General features: G+C 38.4%; 1 protein-coding gene across 2 annotated transcripts in view; it reads right to left on the bottom strand.

The window, feature by feature from the left end:
• Nucleotides 1-218: 218 nt before the first annotated feature.
• The window catches only part of LOC124798722, a 74,378-nt gene continuing 52,873 nt past the window's right edge, over nt 219-21,723 (bottom strand). For both annotated transcript variants that reach the window (XM_047262251.1, XM_047262259.1), the window contains 3 exons: nt 12,859-13,062; nt 8,146-8,206; nt 219-1,241 (listed from right to left, as the gene is read on the bottom strand). In XM_047262251.1, coding sequence (XP_047118207.1) covers nt 439-1,241; nt 8,146-8,206; nt 12,859-13,062 — 1,068 coding nt within the window. In that variant the 3' untranslated portion in view covers nt 219-438. The remainder of the gene's footprint in view (nt 1,242-8,145; nt 8,207-12,858; nt 13,063-21,723) is intronic.

Genomic DNA, 21,723 nt, shown 5'->3' with positions numbered 1-21,723 from the left:
GGTGTAACATTTTACGTGAAGGAGTTTTCCCGAGACGCGTGAAAACTAGAATTTACCAGCAACAGCCTAATGAGGGTTAGCCATCGCATATAACATATGATGGTATGCTCACGTACAAAACACTACATTCAATAGCTGACTAGAAAGGCACAAAATATTACTCAGCACTGTTGTGTTATATGTGATTCAGTTATTTTAAATAAACCACAAACCTTCAATTAATGCTCCAAAATATATGTATGATGAGCCAAACATTCATCGAACTGTACACACAGCATATACAAATCAATTACATACAAGAGCACTTTGCGTGAATAATTGCAGTACACAGTTCCATAGAGAAATAAAATTAACTTTTCACAACATCCAGTTACAAGAGGCACATTTGTTTCTGGCAGTGAAGGCTTGCTTTACATTTTTTGTGCTAAAAGAAAAAAATTATATAACAGTTTCAGAGTCTATGGCACCTTGCAACTGATACGCTGGTGGACCACAACTCAAAAATTCAGTACTCGGTCTGCTACTTTTTGGTATTGACCGATTGCTACGGCGGTGTGTATTTATGACAGGTACTTGAGCTGTTGCTTGTCCTGGCACATAATAAGAATTCATTCCACTTGAACCTACATAACAACTGATGGGACGTGTTCCATGATAGTTTGAGTAACTCGATCTTGCTGAAGGTGGTCTGTTGAATGAATCTTCTTCCTCATTTAATGACTGCATAGAACTCTGCTGATACAAGGGGTTTGTGTGACCAGCAGTCTTCCGCCACTGTGAGCTGTTCAACAAGTCTGCTTGAGAGGATGCAGGGTCGAACATGTTCAATCGATGAGAATCATTTGATGTGGACGAGTCTCCTAGAGCCTGTTGTTGCTGCAAACTCTGCTGTTGCTCTATTAAACGAGTCACAGGGTTCTGGTGTTGCAGTTTCGGCCGCCGTCCTGAAGATCTAACTGAGGAGCGCACTGTGTTTCCATGCCTCACACTACCCCGTTTATCTTGCTGTGAGTTACGGCTGGTGGAACCACGCGAAATTACACTACGGCGTTTCACTCTGCGTGGGGTCATGGGACGTGGAGAAAGTTGTGGAGCTGATAAGTGTGAGTTACCATTCTGACCTGTTTCATCATATTCTACACTGTCATCTGCATTATTATCTGGAGAACTAAATTCAATTGAATAAAGAGAGTTTCGGTTTCCATTATTTGCTTTCTTTCCATAGGAACTGTTAACTTGGGCTGAAAAATGGAAACAAAAACATAAGTCACTGAAGTGAAATAACCATGTACACAAAGATTATTATGTGTTCTTTTTTTAAGTGAATGACAATAGCAGAATCTGTAACTACAAGGATTTCCTATTTTACAGATTTGAATAATATCTACTACTGACATTTTAAAGTGAATGACACAGCAGAATTTGTAACTGCAAAGATTTACCACTTAACAGATTCAAATAACTATCGAAATAATCAGCCATAAATCAATGATGAAGGCCAATAGTCATCACATTTTAAGGAGGGGGAGTGAGTGAGTGGGTGGGTGGGTGGGTGGGTGGGTGGGTGGGTGGGTAGGGGGGGGGGGGAGAGGGAGGGAGCGAGAGAGAGAGAGAGAGAGAGAGAGAGAGAGAGAGAGAGAGAGAGAGAGAGAGAGATGGGAGGGGGCGGTCAGAAGTCGTTTACATCACATAAGTAAAAATTAACAGCTCTGCTCCTATATGAAAGAGAAATTAATCAGCATATTAGTAAAGAAGCAAGCAATAAGCACACTGATTCTGTAATAGTTACCATGCTATCAGTAGCCAAAATAAAAATGCTGGCTGCATGTTGAAGAACAAACACAAACAAGAACTGAAAATTAGTGTGTGATGGAAAAAAAGGGTTAGAATAATAAGACAAGAATGTAGCACCAGTATCTCATTTTATTAACCAGTTATGTAGCAAATTTCTTACAGCTTTGTACAACAGAAGTAGTAGAAAGTATAAGAAAAGGTTTACTATAAATCAAACTTCATTGTGCAGTATATATTGAAAATATAAATGACTAAAACGCCACACTACTCTACAACAGCATAGTATGGACTGCCAGATCACGATGGAAAGAATTCATGCTACATAACTCACTGCAGCCATACTGAAGGGGGAAAAAATGATATAACATGCCTAATATATACAGCAGGACATGCATAAAAATTAGGAACTATCTACTGCAAACTTCCAGTATTAGTAATTTCTGACATACACATCAAATAACACTTACAATACAATATATATGATTATATTGTTCTGTAATGTAAAAGATATTGTTCGGAGAAAGCTCTCCAGATTTTATGGATACTGAAATGCCTCAACAATTTTAAAGTGCTTGTTCCTTGCAGTCAAAGCACATAATATTAAAACTGAAATGACACATGAATTGCAGTAAGCATTTTAATGGAAGAGTAACTTATTGTGTGCAAGGACTTTAGTAACTTATTGTGTGCAAGGACTTTTGGCATAGCATAGATCTAATAATACATACACCTGATTATAACTGGTTTTGCATCTGAATATCCAGTACTGACTTAACAGTTATACAAACAGCTTCCACATTTCTCAGGTCTCTGTTTAACGAATTATTTTAAAATGAAATCCATACATTATTCAGTACATAATGCTGCATTTCTGTAACGTATGAATATCACAGAAAATTTTTGAATTTATTAAACTGTAACATAAAATGTAGAACTCTAATGAGTACATAAGTTGCTGCAGGAAAAATATTTAGAAATTTTGTTATCTTGTACAGCAGGTGCAAATCTGTAACAGCATTTGTTAAACACATAGGATATGGGCTGAAAATTCAAATTTTCCTTGAACTTTATACAATAAAGTTTACAAATGGGAATTTAGAGCTAGCACACTAGTAAAACAGAGCAATGCAAAACTGTGATTCACAGAGACAAAGTGCATAAGCATTTTGCAATGAAGATATAATTCCATGCCTGCCAGCTAATCAGATCACTATAATGGAAACTATTAACTATGGAACTACTAATCATGTATTGAACAAACATTCAACAGGTGTTAGGTTAAACACTAACTACTAAAGTTAATACATTATACCATAAGCTTTCTCTATTACCACTGCACAAAAATATTTATAGTTGTAACAGTAGAAATATGAGTTTTTTTTCTCTCCGGAACTGGGTTAATTACAGATAGGCGGTATCTTTCATGTATCAGCAATCTCTTTAGCTATTATAATACCAAACAGAAGCCCCATGAAGAAATGTTTCACGATGATATCTGCCAAAACTATGCTTGAGGCACAAGGCATGTATAATACAGTCCTGCTGTGAGCAAAACTTTATAAAAATAGTTACTTATCTGAAAGGCAATTAGGATTAAGAGCAAGTTTTCCTTTCTTTCTTTCTTATTTACACTTATATTCTCTTAATATGTAAAACAAATAATTGACAATTTTCTATTCTTTGATTTCTGAATGGAAGAATACTTCATCTGGAATGATAAGAGCACCATTATGACTGAACTGTGACATGTACAGAGAGAAGTTTTTGAAAAAAAAATAGAATATAGTTTAATGTAGAAGACAGTCCATAATTAAAAATTATTAATATACCGTAATATTGCTTCTGTGTTCACATTAAAAACAAAAATGATCAACTTTCCAGGAGAGGGAGCAAAAAAAGGAAACATTCTGATGCAGTAAATGTACAATATTACTAATAAGCACCAAAAACTATATAACACAAAAAAACACAGAACACATCTACCTGAACTAGGAAATCCTCATTATTTCATCAATGCAAGTGCCCCAAAAGATGCTTTTGTAGCTTTTTTCTAAATTTTTGTACTGTAAAGGATAATACTTGACATTAATCTGCATGAGCAGAATAATGGAAGATAACATTTTTGTGTCTGATATTCATACAAATGGCACCATACAACCCAAAAGATCAAAAAGTAATTTTCCTCCTTACAGGCATTTTGTTATTTAGTCACTTTACGAATATTCTAGAAGATACATCTTCCACAACACAGACAACTCTCAATGTCTCTAAACTGTACCATAAGATAATTAAGACCAGGCAACAAACAGCCAACTAATATTATTTAACACAAAGCTCAAGACAGAGACAACAAATTTTACTTTAAAACTTTTATTCCATTTCAAAGGATTTTTTTCTGAAGCATGCTGTTATAGAGTTGTCCTAACATGACAAGGAAGTTGCACAATTATTATCTATACCCACACAATTTTCTGATGTAACATATCATACTGCTTAAAATTTAAAGCAGTTGTCAACATTCTTAAATTTAGCTGTTGTAATCACACTTCCACACAATATATGTTCCACTAAACAAGTGCCACTCTTTTAGAGATGCAATAAAAACATGTAAACAGCAGTGACTAAGACAGTTAAATCTGAAGCAAAATGTAACAACATTTTGTTAGTATTCAGAGTTGTGCATTGGCACATGAACTGACTTTGGTCTCAGTTTTTCTGCAGATTTATTTGTTTCCACATTTTTGTTATTAACAGAAGAGAGAGATCTACAAACACGTATCCTATCAGGACCTTGCTGCAGAACAGTTTTGGTCTTTTTGTGCATTAGTTGCCAGGACAGTGTGGCAGGGTGTTGTAAGTAGTGCACTGGGACAGGCTCGTAGTCAGGGCTTACGTACATGGGCCTCAGGGCCAAGTGCTGGGGACTCTTGTTCTCAAAAGCACCCAGAAAATCAACTGAAAACAAATATATAAAATGAAAGATGGAAACAATACAAAATTATCTGAAACAGGCTAAATACCAAAACTTAAATTCATTTTGTATGAACACAAATACCAACAGCAAAAGAAAAGGGGGCAACACAGACTTAACCGGGTCACTGCATTTAGTTAGCAAACTTTAAATCAATCATTAATAATTTAAGATAAAACAGTCACAAAAAGAGATAGTAATTTTAAAATAACAGTTAAATTAAAAGAAATAAAAATGTAGCCTATTTTATTAGTAATGGAAGAGGAGTGATTGCTTGCCAACTGTTTGCAAAAACAACTTAGGTGGTGCAGACAAATGAAAAACTGACATGGCAATACCACCATTCATAAATTTAGAGTGATTTATAGTTCCTTCTTACTCCTTAAATCCTTCAAAGGAATTCTTCTTTATCTTGGGAAGCAGAGGTTTCAGTGCCTGTTATCTGATTTTGTTAATCCTGTTCTGGCTCTTCCTATTTTGTAATATTAATTAGTTCAACTTCCTTATACCCAAATTGGCAAACTGAAATAATTTTCCAGGTGTAACTAATGACACATTATGACAAAATCACTATATTTTCAGAAGGAGAAAGGAAAAGGTAATGGTGAATGACCTTTTGTACTACAGAAGCATAATGAAACCATGATTGTGTTCAAATGCCTAGTTTACAATATGATTTTATCACTCATAACAGTGTGATTGAAGAAAATGAATTGTTAACACTGTGAGGCTACAAATTAGTGAAGTCTGAAATGATTACATGTAGAAATGATGAGACCAACACAAGCGGCATCCTTGAGACTGTGAAGGTCTGCACACTGTTTAAAAAGCAGTGATAACTGCTGTAAAAAATAAATAAAAAATAACAATAAAGCTGTAGCAATATATTGGTACTGAAGAGTTGGTGCCTGAAAAACTCACTGATGGTTCTATTGCATGATTATTTATCAAAGCTCTATCAGATTGCAAATGTTCATATATTGATGTACAAAGTGATTACAATTATTGAGTGTTATTTAAGGCTACAAATTTTTCAACTGTGACCACAGATACAGGAGCTTATAATAAAATCAAAGTGTGAACTTTGAAGTTCTACACTGGCCATATGCAAAACAACAGATGTCCAACCAGTAGTCTCATTCTCAGCAAGCATAAGCAGGTACTGTATGACATTTTTTGGTGATTGCCTTATTGTGTCTTCTCAGATGTATGATTTAGAGTTTTTGCTTCCACAGAATACTTATCACTTGATTTTAATTATTACAAGTATTGGGTCAGTAGCAGGACCGAATTCTGTGAACTCTGTACAAAACTTACACTGGTTTTGATGACTAACACTACTTACAGACTGAATCCCAACACATCCCTTTCCTGTATGACATAATGCACCTCTGCCACAAAAATTTGTGTCACTGCACCTTTAGACTGATATTTCATGAGAAGCTCAACATCCAGATTACCATATGCATTTTTTGCTGTTTAACAAGCACATAAACATTTCTGCTAGATGGCATATGTAATCAAATTCCACTGATCAGCTTCAAACTTACCTTTGATACACTGTGATTGTGTATTTATGCTTCGTGTTGGTGCAAATACATATCACACAGAGTGATAACAACTCTGTTGCCAAAGTTTCCCCTATTTTCTGTAACTATTTCTGATATTCCACTTAACTGTTATAATTAATACCACCCTGTCACCTTTCACCACTATTGTTGTCACCACCACCACCACCACCACCACCACCACCACCACAATAATAATAATAATAATAATAATAATAATAATAATAAATTTCACCATCATCATAATCATGGTCAATACAAGCATTTCCCCTTTTGTGATCCATTTCAGGAACCACTGTTTACAAGTATTCTTGGCTAGTCATTTACTACCATTTTGATATCCTATCTCAGTCAGCTGTCTGATTTTCTAACTAATATGAAAACTGAAGCCAGATGTTCTAAATCAAGACATCAAACAAAAAGTTATCAAAGGTCAAACACCTTCACTCCAAACCCTCCTGCTGAAATCACTATCAGTGAACATTTACTACAAGCTCTCCTACAGTTTTTACTATTACACAAAGCATTCATGCACTGCAAAAGAAGAAAAACTGCTTTGTTGCTGAGTAAGTCTTGGGTTAACAACAGTGAAGATTCGTGGTGTACAAGCACACACTTGGGCTTATGGCCTAAATGAAGTAAGATGAAGACATCAACTAACTGTACTGCTGAGTGCCAACATTATAGTGATATTGTCTCCCCAACTTTGAAAAATATTGTATGTGGTCACACATATAAATACGCAAAGCAGATTAATGCAGTTTTAATCAATTTCAGCCTGATTTTTGTAAAAAAGGAGCTCTTACAGTTGTCTTCACACAATATGAAGGTTGGTTTGGAACACTGCAGTTCCTTACTAGACATGGTCTTGTCAGATGTGGCAAGCCCTTGCCTTCCTCTGGTCTTTGAATTGGCTGACAGTCAACTATTGGTGAATCTACAATTTAACATGGACTCTGAAACAAGGTGCAACTCTGTACTTTTCACATACAGAAATCATTACCACATGTAAAAGAAATGATAAGTTACTGGAAAAAGAACAAGACTTCTCTCCCTGTAGAGACAGTTTAATACACATGACTGATTACCAGGCTTATTACTGATATTACTGAACTCCAGAAGTCATCGAGGTGCTCATGTTCCCTTTGACACAAGATGGTGCAGTGCCTTTGCAATGTGAACTGTAAGTGGGTGACATGAATGTTTGCAGGTACTAAATTGTTTCTGATGATTGTAATAAAATTTCATTGTATTAGTTTATAAGCCCATGTGGCTTATTACAAAAAAGTTCTACAGGTCCCCTTATTAACAGTTACTTTTGGGAATCCAGAACAAAACTTTCTATGTCAACCATGACCAGTTTGACAACATTTTCCCCACACCAGCAATTTCTCATTCAGCAACCCCCCCCCAAAAAATCTTTCTTACACTTTCACCTGTGTCTGTTTCTTACACTTTCACCTGTGTGTTTCCAGTTAATTGTGATACACACTGTATACAAATCTTCCACTTAGATGCCCCTTTCAGTCTGATGTCCCAAGTGGTCACTACTATTTGTGATACGTCCTGTACGGAAATCTTTCAGTAGTGGCACCTCTGGTGGCACTGTCACCTTAGCGCCCCAAGTGGCAGCTTGTGCAACGTGGACCTTAAAGTGGTGCTAGTATCAACAGAACACTTACAAATAACTTGAAAATGTTTTGCATCTTTTTTTTTTTTTTTAAAAAAAAAAAACCCATACAATGCCGTAACTTACACTACTATCAATACATACACATACCAACAAAAATAGCAATTCTAGTTAGTACTTACAACTATCATCATCTTCATAGAGAATATGGCAAACAAATATGCCACCAACTGTGCCAAGAACCTGCAAATAAAAAATAAAATATAATTTCCATGGAAAATCTTAGATTTGTTGCAATATGCATTTATCATAATGACATTACATAGATAATATTTATAAAAAATCTAACTTCCAGACTCAGTAACATGTCACAGAAGAATAATAAACAGAAAAAAAGGATAAGAAAATTGAAGATATATTTGATGACTACACTCTGGCTTTAGGAAAGGCAAAGGGAACAGGAAGTTAGTTTTAATGTTGCACTTGATAATGTAAGCAGCACCATAAAAAAAGAAAAGAAATGTTCAAAGGATTTGCGGACCTAAAAGAAATGTTTGACAATGTAAAATGGTGCAAGGTGTTTGAAATTCTTAGGAAAATGTGTGTAAATTACAGAGAAAGATGAATAACAGATCATATGTATAAAACTAGGTAGAAAAATAATTGGGGATATACACAGACAAGAAAACAAAATTCCTGGTCTCTTTCTTGATTTAACAGTTAAAAAAGCACTTTCTCCCTGGTTGAAAAAAGCTCCTTATCCCCAGGTGAAAAAAACCCTTTCATGTTAAGCAACAACCTACTTTCCCTCGGGACAGTAAAACATCGATCCTTTGAATGGTAAAGTATTATCCAACAGCATAAAATTTCCAAGCACTTTAGGAAACAAAACCCAGCAAAAAACAATGTGTTTTGGAAAAATATTTGATGCACAGTAATGAGTTCCATTTTTGTATTATGAAAGTATAAATATGAGTGTCATCAAATGATGCATTGGACACGTGATGTAGTCAGCCAATAGCAACGTCACTGATAAGTAGCGCAAACTTGCATACAGTTAAAAGTTAAAGGTTTACATTAATATACATACAGTAGAAGTACAAGAAAAACTAAGCTTTCACATATAATATTGATCATTTTTACTGTGTCTCCCACTTTAAGATCTATCAAACACAAATGTGCCAGCAAAAAAAAAAAAAAAAAAAAAAAAAAAAAAAAAAAAAAAAAAAAAAAAATTATATATATATATACATATAAATATAATGGAAGGAAACATTCCACGTGGGAAAAATTATATATAAAAACAAAGATGAGGTGACTTACCGAACAAAAGCGCTGGCAGGTCGATAGACACACAAACAAACACAAACACACACACAAAATTCAAGCTTTCGCAACAAACTGTTGCCTCATCAGGAAAGAGGGAAGGAGAGGGGAAGACGAAAGGAAGTGGGTTTTAAGGGAGAGGGTAAGGAGTCATTCCAATCCCGGGAGCGGAAAGACTTACCTTAGGGGGAAAAAAGGACAGGTATACACTCGCACACACACGTGTGTGTGTGCGAGTGTATACCTGTCCTTTTTTCCCCCTAAGGTAAGTCTTTCCGCTCCCGGGATTGGAATGACTCCTTACCCTCTCCCTTAAAACCCACTTCCTTTCGTCTTCCCCTCTCCTTCCCTCTTTCCTGATGAGGCAACAGTTTGTTGCGAAAGCTTGAATTTTGTGTGTGTGTTTGTGTTTGTTTGTGTGTCTATCGACCTGCCAGCGCTTTTGTTCGGTAAGTCACCTCATCTTTGTTTTTATATATATATACATATATATATTTTAGCTTGTCTTCTGGGTCTGAAAATTTTCTATGTGGCTCGTTCTCAAAATGTTAAGCTCTGAATGAGGGTCAAATGATCTGAGATTTAAGAAATTCATTTTACATTCTCACACATAACACAATTCATCTTGTGTAAAAGGATATTTGCATTTTCATACTACCATTTGTAATATTTTCTGCAACCTGTTAAGTTTCCACAAACAAGCAATGGATCAAGTGATCTGTCAAATGCAATGTATCTCATAACCAATCGCTTGGCCTGACACCCCACACATGAGCGATTTGCCAAGCAATTTCAATAAGTATTATGAATGTCACTGTATTGAGAAATTCTGCTATGGAAAATAAACAGCTATGTTTAGCAGCAGTTGCAGCTGATTTCCGTTTCCCAGGAATACTTGCAAAACAAATTTAAAATACATGAGAACTATAATTTATTAAACATACATCTTCCCAGTGTGTCAATAGAATTCATTTTACGTATATCAGTCCTGAATTTCTTTTTATTCATTAGTCTTGTAGTTACACAATTTACTCTGTGTGTGTAGAGATGTCTTCAACAGCAGCACTACTGATTACTATATCTCTTGTTATAAATTGTGTAAAAGAGTTAGATTACATGAAATGATAAGAGATCTGAGTATAACTGTATAATAGATGTGTCCTGCACATTTAAATTAAAATGTCACCTTATCATTTCAGAAGGAACATATGACATTCTCTTCAGAAGTTAAGAACTTTAATAATGCATATAATTATTTCATAAATAACTCAGAATCACAAGAGGGAGCCCATTGTATCAAAACTATAAACTTCCCATCATTTTTACTTCTGTAGCAAAAGCTTCAAAATGCTAATCACTGCAAAATCAGAGGCTGTATTTTGTATTACTTTTTAATATAAATGGCAACTCTGGCTTCCATTTCACTTCTCAGAGCACTTTGTGTTCCCTGGATAACTTTCAATTCTAATGTAAATTTCTTACCCAATGTGGGTGAAGCAAAATGAAACAAAACTGCACAATCATGCCTAATAAATACAGAAACGAGTCTCTGCCACACTGCCACACTCCGCTGTTAAACAGACAGTCAGCCGTATTGCACGCGCGAATCATTACGATCCATCAGACTGCTTGGGATTTCCATGCCATCAACTATCAGTGACTGATTGCTTTTATTTGCCCACATACATGCAACTTACGAAGCCTTTGACTTTGCTGTCCACAGATGTTTGTGAAAGCATTGTGTTCTTTTGCATCTAAAGTTGTATATTGGTGTTATTCTCTCATTTATGTTTTAATGCTGCAGTAATGGGATAAAGCAAAATTCTTTGTTAGAGTATCAGTTCTTACCAGCCAAATTATAAAAATTTAACTCAAAATGAAAACAATGAACAATTCCCAGAATTTAAAATACTCCTGTGGTTTTCCAAGATTTTTTGAAGTGCTTGGATTAGAAAAGGTGGAAGACAGGGATACGTCTGTTCATTCTTTGCTTTGAAAAAGTTATGATAGAAATAAAACAAACATCCAGGAGTGGGATTAAAATTCAGATTGAAAGGATACAATTGATAAGATTTACTGCTGACATAGCTATCCTCAGTCAAAATGAAAAACTGCAGGGTCTGTAAAATTGAATGAAAAGTATAATGTCAACATATTGTGGGCTGAGTGTAGCCTGAAATTAGATTAAAGTAATGAAGAATAGCAGAAATGAGATTAGTGATAAAGTTAATATCAAAATTTGGGGCCATTTAATATATGGAATGAAGGAATTCTGCTCCCTTGGAAGCAAAATAATACAGGACAGACCAAACACAAGGACATAAAAAGCAAAGCAGCACACCGCAAAGACTGTATGAAAATGATGGATAAAGCAAGAAGGAAATAAAAAACAGACTAGCACAAGCAAGGAAAGGATTTCTGGCCAAAACAAGTCCACTAGGTAACAAAGATCACCCTTAATTTGAAGAATAAATTTCTGAGAACATACATTTGGAGTAGAACAACATACGGTAGTGAACCACTATGAGAAAACTAGAAAAAAAAGAACTGAGGTACCAGGGGTGTGATTGTATAAAACAACGTTTAAAGTGTGTGTGTTTAGCAAGCTGCACTGGCCTGAGGTGTTTATTATATTAGCTGCAGGGCTGGCTTTGGTAGTGGCACAATGTCATTTAAGGAATTAACTGTCACAATGGATGTTTTATGGTACCAGCAAAATAAACTCAATTTTCTTTTGTACTTGACAACTTATCTGTTAACCTACAAATATCACTTAAAGTTTGTGAACTCGCTCCCTATACAGCCCACACATTTGAAGGTGGACCAAAATAACACCTGGTTAGAGGTTAATAGGTAGCAGCTTACAGGCTGTAGAGGGTAACACAGGAAGACATATGGGCCTGAGAATAGTGGGTGCAAATGCTACTATGAGATAAAGAGGTTGGTGTGAGAGAAGAGTTCAAGGTGAGCTGCATAAAACAAAGCCAGAAGACTGACTGGAGGGGAAAGAAAGGTTAGAACTGACACGGATTTATCATTAAAATAGTATAACTGAATAAAAGTACATAACTGAGTATGTCAAGCACTCATTTACAATTTTAAATTGGTAAAACGTTTCAGACACACACACATACCAAATAAATAACTTTCTTTATTGTTTGGATATGCACCGAATCTGTGGATTCCATAATAAAAGACTACATTAATAGTCTATAACTTAATAGGTAATGACATCTGCAATTTACTGAAGTTTTAAACAAAGTGCACCAGCTGGTTATATTAAAGATTATGTCAGACACACAAAGAGGCAAGCACTACTCATTGCTTCTCAATGTGTCAACAATTGGCAAGGTCAGAATTACTTTGACTATGCAATTCAACATAATAGGAATAACAATATTTATTTAAAAGATAGAGAATGAAATGGTTTTCAACAATTCTACAATGTGTGCTGTGGAGTTAGTTATATGTTACTAAAAATATCATTTAATTCTCTTCCAGGACCTTCTTTTCAAAATTTCTTTCTTTCATTTTATGAGTAGCTCATTGTCAACTGTTAAATTACTTACCGCTAATAAACACTGCACCGAAGCATGCAAGATTTCTACATACTGATAGTCAAGGAAACAACCAGGAACATATTCTGGTCTTAGAGGTCGAAATACATCAGTGTCCTCAGCAGTAAGATTTGTGGGATAAACAGGTTTGCAACCAGCTCCATTTACCTCCCACCAGCTAACACTGCCAGTTCCAAGATTTAACACATCACTATCCTGGAAGAATGCCAAACTTATTAATGAGCAGCTTAACTACAATTTAATAGCAAAAGAGTATATTAAATAAGCAGTTATATTACTAAATTTGTTCATTTTTTTCTTTACGTTATCCACTAAGAGTATCTACACAGCTAACAACAACATCATTATGCTGTTTCAATTTGTTTCTTCTGCTGCACATGATTTCATTCACTTGCACCTGCAGTCTGAGTGCTTTATTCTCTCTTTTTCCCTAATTGTCATGATACCCAAAAATGTTTACTCCAACAGCTTTTGTTGGTGTCAATGGTAGCAGTCCTGGTTTCCAGACGTAATATGTAAGAAATACACTGAAGAGCCAAAGAAATTTGTACACCTGCCTAATATCGTGTAGGGCCCTAGCAAGCATGCAGAAGTGCCGCAACACAATGTGGCATGGACTCGACTAATGACTGAAGTAGTTCTGGAGGGAACTGTTGCCATGAATTGTGCATGGCTGTCCGTAAATCCGTAAGAGTACGATGGGGTGGAGATCTCCTCTGAACAGCACGTTGCAAGGCATCCCAGATATGCTCAATAATGTTCATGTCTGGGGAGTATAGTTGCCAGCAGAAGTGTTTAAACTTAGAAGACTGTTCTTGAAGCCATTCCGTAGCAATTCTAGATAAGTGGGGTGTTGCACTGTCCTGCTGGAATTATCCAAATTCGTCGGAATGCACTATGGACATGAATGGATGCAGGTGATCAAACACAATGCTTATGTACGTGCCACCTGTCAGAGTCATATCTAGACATATTAGGGGTTCCATATCACTCCGACTGCCCCACACCATTACAGAGCCTCCACCACTTTGAACAACCCCCTGCTGTCGTGCAGAGTCCATGGATTCATCAGGTTGTCTCCATACTCGTACACATCCATCTGCTCAAAACAATTTGAAATGAGACTCATCCGATCAGGCAACGTGTTTCCAGTCATCAACAGTCCAATGTCGGTGTTGATGGGCCCAGGCGATTTGTAAAGGTTTGTGTCATGCAGTCATCAAGAGAACACGAGTGGGCCTTCGGCTCTGAAAGCCCATACCAATGTTATTTCGTTGAATGGTTTGGACACTGACACTTGCTGATGACCCAGCATTGAAATCTGCAGCAATTGGTGGAAGGGCTGCACTTCTATCACACTGAAAGATTCTATTCAGTACTCGTTGGTCCCATTATTGCAGGATATTTTCCGATTGCAGTGTGTGGGAGATGAGATGTTTTAGTGGATTACTGATATTCACAGTACACTCATGAAATAGTCATATGGGAAAATCCCCACTTCATCGCTACCTCGGAGATACTGTGTTGCATCGCTCATGCACCAACCATAAATCCACATTCAGACTCACTTAATCTTGATAACCTGCCATTGTAGCAGCAGTAATTGATCTAACAACTGTGCCAGACACTCTTTGTCTTATATTGATGTTGCCGACTGCAGCACCATATTCTGCCTCTTTACATATATCTGTATTTGAATAAGCATGCCTATACCAGTTTCTTTGGCATTTTAGTGTATACAGTGCACTGAAATAATCAATCTTTTCTTGAGCAGGGTCCACTTAACAACTTTGGCACACTAATAACAGTAGTAAATGAAAACTTAAAATAAGAAAATTATCTCATCTGCAGTTTTCAAATTTGGCTGAGAACCCATGCCACTTAGAGTAAATGATTCACAAGTTTTGAAAAAATCTTTTACACAACAAAGAGAAGTTTAAGAGTTCACTGGATATGAAAATGAAGAAATAGCGATAGAAAGCATTTAAAATGATGGAAGAGAGAAAAGAATGAAATAACAAAAGAAAGAATTATCTACACTATTACTAATTTTATCTTCTAAACATGTGTAAGCAGTTACTTTATATGATACCAAGGCCACATTTTTATCTTAAATTTCATCTCTATATTTTCTTTGATGATTTTCCTTCACACAATTTCAATACTATGTTGAAATAAAAATTTACAATCATGCAGACTGATGGCAGTTTCCAGAAATTGATGTATTTTTATGATGTGCCTGAAACAAACAATTCAGCTTGCAATTCACTAAACAAAAGAAGTGACTATACATGAATGATCAAGGGTTTGGAGTGTTGTTATATAGGGAGTTTCAATGCATGCACTTCAGAACAGCTAGAGGGAAGATTTCTAGTAATAAATTCTGAGCAAAAATTATGTATACTTTTGAACATATTTATTACTTTTCCAAATAATCATCAAATTTTCTAAACAGAGGGTAAAATATTAAAGGATATCTACAATTATTTTATCCCACTAACTAAGTGATTACAGTATGCTTAAGCAGCATAAGGATATTTATATTAATTATGGAGGATTTATGTTACCTACAGGAAACCAGAGCTATTTAAAGTTCGAAATGATATTGTACTAGGCAGCAGCAACAGTGGTAACTGGATGCCCATGTCCATTCTCCCACACTACATCTTCCCTTCATTTTGAAGTGACAATTAGAAGCCTTTGGCTGGTATAGTTACAATTGCTCTTTGTTAAAAATTTAGAAGAGAATGCTATCTCACTGCAACAATCAACTGCCAGACATTCCTAAATTGAAATATAATAGTCCAGAATAGCTACTAAATTAAACAAAGAATAATGAACAAAGATAGGAATGTGGGAGGGTCACGAGGGATCAGAAGTGTCATGCACGGGCACTGCAAATGTTTCATTCCTTTCCAACAGCACTGTACATTTCGTCAATGTAGTTACAATATGCAAGTTAACACCAATAATCTATTTTTGAGCGGGTTCTTAGGCATACTTGGTTGGCTGGCTGGTTTGTTTGTTTCGAATGAAAGGGACTAAACTGCAAGATCATCAGTCCCTTCACCCAGTAAGTGGCAAACCACGAGCAGTCATCAAAGGAGGCGAAAGGCAAATCCTGGAAAGCCTAAGTGTAGCTAACACAATAAAAAACAGAGATAAAAAAAGACAGCACAGTCAAGTCGTTAAAAGACCAGTCAAGACAAGGCATTACAACCAAGAAATGAAAAAATAAAGACAGTAAAAAAGTGGAAAGGGCATATACCAGGCTGGGCTACCCACCAAGGGCTGCCAAGAGACCTCAGGGGAAGGCGGGGCCACACAAAGAGGGGTGCCCCAGCAACTTCATAGGCATCCAAGGCAACAAAAAGCCCTGCCTTACAGAGATGAATAGAAACCACTATCGCGGGCAAAACTTAACACCAGTCCAGTCAAGTTGGCGTCCTCTGCTAGCGCCAGAAGCAGAGTGTCAGGAAAATTAAGATGCTGCCTCAAAGCAGCCAAATTAGGGTAGTCTATGAGTAAGCGGGCCACTATCAGGTGGACTTCGCACCCCCTCTGAGAAGCATGCAGGGAAGACTGCCCCATTGTTGTGGTCTCCTTAATTGTTCTCAGTTTGTTTGGGGAGTTCCAGACATTGATGGCATATAAACAATCGAAGGTTTGGTTGTGGGATCCCCATTTCCAGAATCGGCATCCTTGTGCCCTGCTTGCCCAATCAGTCAGCTCATTAATTTTCCAAAATCCCAACATGACCGGGGGTCTAAACGAAAATGACTGGCTGCCCAGATTGAAGGTGGTCTGAGACAAGATCCTGGATAGAGGTAACCAATGGGTGAGGAGACTAGCACGTATTTATAGCCTGAAGGTTGCTAAGGAAGTCACTACATAGTAGGATACCCCTGCCAGTGCAAAAATGAACACAGCTAAGGGCTAACTTAATGGCAGTCTATTCAGCTCTGAAGACACTGCAGCCATGCTGCAGAGAATGGAGTTTACTAAACTATGCATGTGTTTATACAAAGCCTGTTCATCCATTGACTGCTGAGGCATCGGTGAATACTGCTTCCGAACATGGATGCTTCTCAAGGACAGCCAAGAACAGATGGTGAAAAATTGTGGGGTCAACGGAATCTTTTGGACTAATGGAGACTTCGAGGTAAATCCGACATTGGGGCACAAGCCATGGGGGCAGATATGATGTCTCCCTGACCAGAGGCAACAGCAGAGGAAGTTGCAGTTCTGAACAGAGACACTGGAGGCATTGAGCAATTGTAAACCCAGTTCTGGATCACCGTTGTGGGAAGGAAAAGGACACGATAGACTATCAAGGGCGTGCTCTTAATTTGTTAGAGGAGCTTGAAATCTATAAAGCAAAAAGAAAGAACCAACAAAACTGCTTAACTGGCAGAGTGACTTTGTGCCCAATACCTACTTTGCTTTGTTTGACAATGTTTTACTTTAATCACTGAACACCTCTGTTATATATAGTTGTTGATAGTTTCACCTCGTATTGAGTGTCTCACATGTTTACTTCGTTTTCGTACGTTTTATGCACGACTCTAGTATTTTCTTGTTCCTTCTCTGTTCTTTTCATATACTGCATTAACTAGATAATGTTGGACATGCACTGTTACGGAACTTTATCATTCTTTTCTTGAAACGGATTGCCGCAGGATATGAGGGGACCTCTCTCTGGCAGTCACGTTCCTCCAACCACTTCTCGCCTATGTGAAATTCTGGCGTTAGTGCTGACAGAGGTTGCTGATTATGTGCATCACTATGTTTTCTTTCATTGTGGCTTCTTAAGCAATTTGTTTTATAGTTTTTTAATATTATTCTGTGCACTATCAAAGGTGTTTATTACTTATGTCATTATCTAGAATATTGGCACTTGAGCATATGTCAACTACTGTCTCTTACCTCTTCCTCTTTTTAACAATCTTACTTTTGTTGTGTTCTATTCCATTGTTTTTTATTACTGTAATGACTTTTATACTTTATATGCTCATTACAGACTTCAACTATTGTATCACCTTTATTTTACGCTGTTCCATTAATCACTGAAAACTAGTGTATGCCTACATTAGCGACATCTGGTGAACTTACTGTATGGCAGCTTGTTTTGAATAGTGGAGCTACTGACAACATGACTCGTGCATATGATGTTATTTACATATATTTGATGATGCTGGTGCTGATTTTGCATGGTCTATTTATTATTTTTAAGCTGTAGACAATCTGCAAGTGTATTTACGTTTTTTCCCATTTTTTGCTGCAGATCTGATGACGGTAATTATAGACCGAAACCGGTAAACTGTTAAGAAAAAGTTTGTGACCTTAGACATAAATTAAAGGAAGCTTATTGTACATACGGGTCACTGTTTTATTCGCGACAATGTCGCGGCTTGTGCCACTGACAGATGTTTCAGCATTTGGTTGTGAATGCGGTCCGGCCCTGGGGCCATATCAGGGCAATGGACTAGGACAATGAAGAGCTTCACTGAAAGGAGGATTATATGGCTCTAGGTGATGAGTAATAAAAGTTAACCACATTCACTCCTCTGGCTGTTTCCTGATCTGAAAGGAGGGCTGATAGTTCTCAAGATGCAGATGTGTGAGGGTTATGTCGAGCAAAATGGTTGGCAACAGCCTTTGGATCAACATAAATGGCATCATCTAAGGATGGTTATGACTCTGTGATGCAGAGGTACGTGATCCAATGGCGGAAATTTACCATTGCTTTTGCTGTTTTATGAGGTAGCGAACACAAGCACAGAGTCATGTAAAGCCAATGAAGTGCTCCAGTGAAGGACCCTGGAGAATTCACCTATAATCTCTAACGGCTGCTGTGATCTCTGGGGTCCACCAGATTACAGTCTTCCGACAGAGGGATCCCAAGAAAGAGCAGATGGCTTGGTTGACTGCTGTTGTAAGATGAACAGCCGCATCAATACTATCTTGCGATAGGGAGCTAAAGACAAAAGCAGAGGTGAACCTATTATGGAGAACCCATCTGGGTGGGTCTCCAGAGGAGTAACGATGAGGGAAGCACAGGAAGATCGCGAACTTGTCACCACCATACAGATCATCATGTGCCCTCCAGTGGAGAAGACCAGGGCTGCAAAAGGAGAGATCGATGACTAAATCAGTCCTGTGTGTCCCACAGAACTGTGTGGGGGGCACCAGAATTTGTTTCCTAGTTGGCAATACAGAATGCAGTGTATGTGCATAAAAGCTACCATAGCTCAGCCAGGTGGTGGAAAGATCAGTTACAATACCACTGAAGGATGAGACTGAATACTGTGAGGGCATGAAGCAACTGGCAGTGGTGTGTGTGTGTGTGTGTGTGTGTGTGTGTGTGTGTGTGTGTGTGTGTGTGTGGGGGGGGGGGGGGGTATTATGACCCACGCTCATGTACTGCCACTGGTTGAGATGTCAGGGAATTCACTGACTCAGGTTCTGTGACAGATTGTCTGGGGAGATCTGGTGCCTCAGGAACCACCAGGATCTCCACATTGGGCAAGGAAGGGGTACACGCAGAGTCCAGTGGCATGGGGGCCACTGGAGTTTCCTTTGTCTTAAGAGGACATCTTTCTGTACTTCTTGTCCCTCTTCTCCTTAGAAGAAGAGGACTGAGAAGGTTTCCCTGAAATGGTTTCAGGTTTGTTGTTGTTGTGGTCTTCAGTCCTGAGACTGGTGTGATGCAGCTCTCCATGCTACTCTATCCTGTGCAAGCTTCTTCATCTCCCAGTACTTACTGCAACCTACATCCTTCTGAATCTGCTTAGTGTATTCATCTCTTGGTCTCCCTCTACGATTTTTACCCTTCATGCTGCCCTCCAATGCTAAATTTGTGATCCCTTGATGCCCCAGAACATGCCCTACCAACCGGTCCCTTCTTCTTGTCAAGTTGTGCCACAAACTCCTCTTCTCCCCTATTCTATTCAATACCACCTCATTAGTTACGTGATCTACCCATCTAATCTTCAGCATTCTTCTGTAGCACCACATTTCGAAAGCTTCTATTCTCTTCTTGTCCAAACTATTTATCGTCCATGTTTCACTTCCATACATGGCTACACTCCATACAAATACTTTCAGAAACGACTTCCTGACACTTAAATCTATACTCGATGTTAACAAATTCCTCTTCTTCAGAAACGCTTTCCTTGCCATTGCCAGTCTACATTTTATATCCACTCTTCTTTGACCATCATCAGTTATTTTGCTCCCCAAATAGCAAAACTCTTTTACTACTTTAAGTGTCTCATTTCCTAATCTAATTCCCTCAGCATCACCCGACTTAATTCGACTACATTCTACGGTTTCAGGTATAGGAGGATGAATGAGAAGTCCGACAGCCAGCAATCTGTGGTTCCTTCAGCCACCAGCTGGCATCAGCCCGGAGGAAGACGAGGTGTGTCTGGCTGGGGGAGGGGGAACAGTGTTCCCTGCAGGTGGGGAGCAAATGCTCCCAAAGTGGGTGTAGTGGAGGGACCAGAAGGTTGGTTGGTTTAAAGGTGGGAGAAGGAACTGAACTACGAGGTCATGGGTTCCTTGTTCCTAATAAAACAATGCCACAAGTGTGAAAATAAAACGGATGAAAAATATAACACAAAACGAAAAGAAAGGAAAAGCCACAAGAACTAAGGGAAGCCAACGAGCACTAAAAGGAACAAAAAGAGGACAAGAAAACAACAGAGACATTAGAAACAGAAGAGAGTAAAACATGAAAGCAGATTACAGTGGCTGGCCAATCACCAGAATAAAAAGGGAAAGCCAGCCACTCTGCAACACATTAAAACCTCCACCCTAAAAGCACTATGGTGGAGGACACAGAGGGACAAAGGACATGCATTAAAACCTACATAGAAGTATAAAACCCACTCTCATGGATAAAACATAAAACTAAAGCTGCTGTGGAGGCATTGGGTAGCACTGGTCGATAGCTTGTAGGCTGATCAATGAATCAGTACACAAGAGAAACGACTCACCAGGGCACGAGCAGATGTATCCAAGAGCACGAGAAGTGGCTGGGAAAGTTAAAATACTGCTGCAGAGGGCTAAAAGTGGGCAGTCCAGCAAGAGGTGGATGACTGTCATTTGGGAGCTACAGCGACACTGAGCTGGGTTCTCGCGACGGAGTAGGTAACAATGCGTTAGCCACGTACAGCCAATGTGGAGCTGGCAGGGAACAACTGATTCCTGCGAGAGGCCTGCATGTAAGACTTCCACACATTCATAGTCTCCTTAATGACACGCAGTTTGTTGTGCGTGCTGTTATGCCATTCCGTCTCCCAAAGCCGGGAAACCCTGCGGTGTAAGACAGAACGCAGGTCAGCTTCGGAGATGCCCATCTCCAGAAGCGGACTCCACGTCGCATGTTTGGCCAGCCTATCTGCGAGTTCGTTGTCAGGGATTCTGATAAGTGCTGGTGTCCACATAAACACCACAGAACGGCGGGCCTGTTCCCAGGTATAGATGGACTCCTGAATGGACGCTACCAGAGGGTGGCGAGGGTAGCACTGGTCGATAGCTTGTAGGCTGATCAATGAGTCAGTACACAAGAGAAACAACTCACCAGGGCACGAGCAGATGTATCCAAGAGCACGAGAAGTGGCTGCCAGCTCTGCAGCGAAAACACTGCAGCCAACTGGCAAGGAGTGCTGCTCAATATGTTCTCCATGAACATATGCGAAGCCTACATGACCATCACCCACTGAGCCGTCGGTGTAAACCACTTCAGAGCCCCAGAACACGTCAAGAATCGAGAGGAAGGGACACCGGAGAGCGGCGAGGTCAACGGGGTCCTTAGGACCATGCAAAAGGTGCAGACGAAGCTGCAGCCGA

This window comes from Schistocerca piceifrons, chromosome 1 (genome assembly GCF_021461385.2).
Source record: "Schistocerca piceifrons isolate TAMUIC-IGC-003096 chromosome 1, iqSchPice1.1, whole genome shotgun sequence".
Lineage (NCBI taxonomy): Eukaryota > Metazoa > Arthropoda > Insecta > Orthoptera > Acrididae > Schistocerca > Schistocerca piceifrons.
This window is presented reverse-complemented; position numbering and strand designations above follow the sequence as displayed.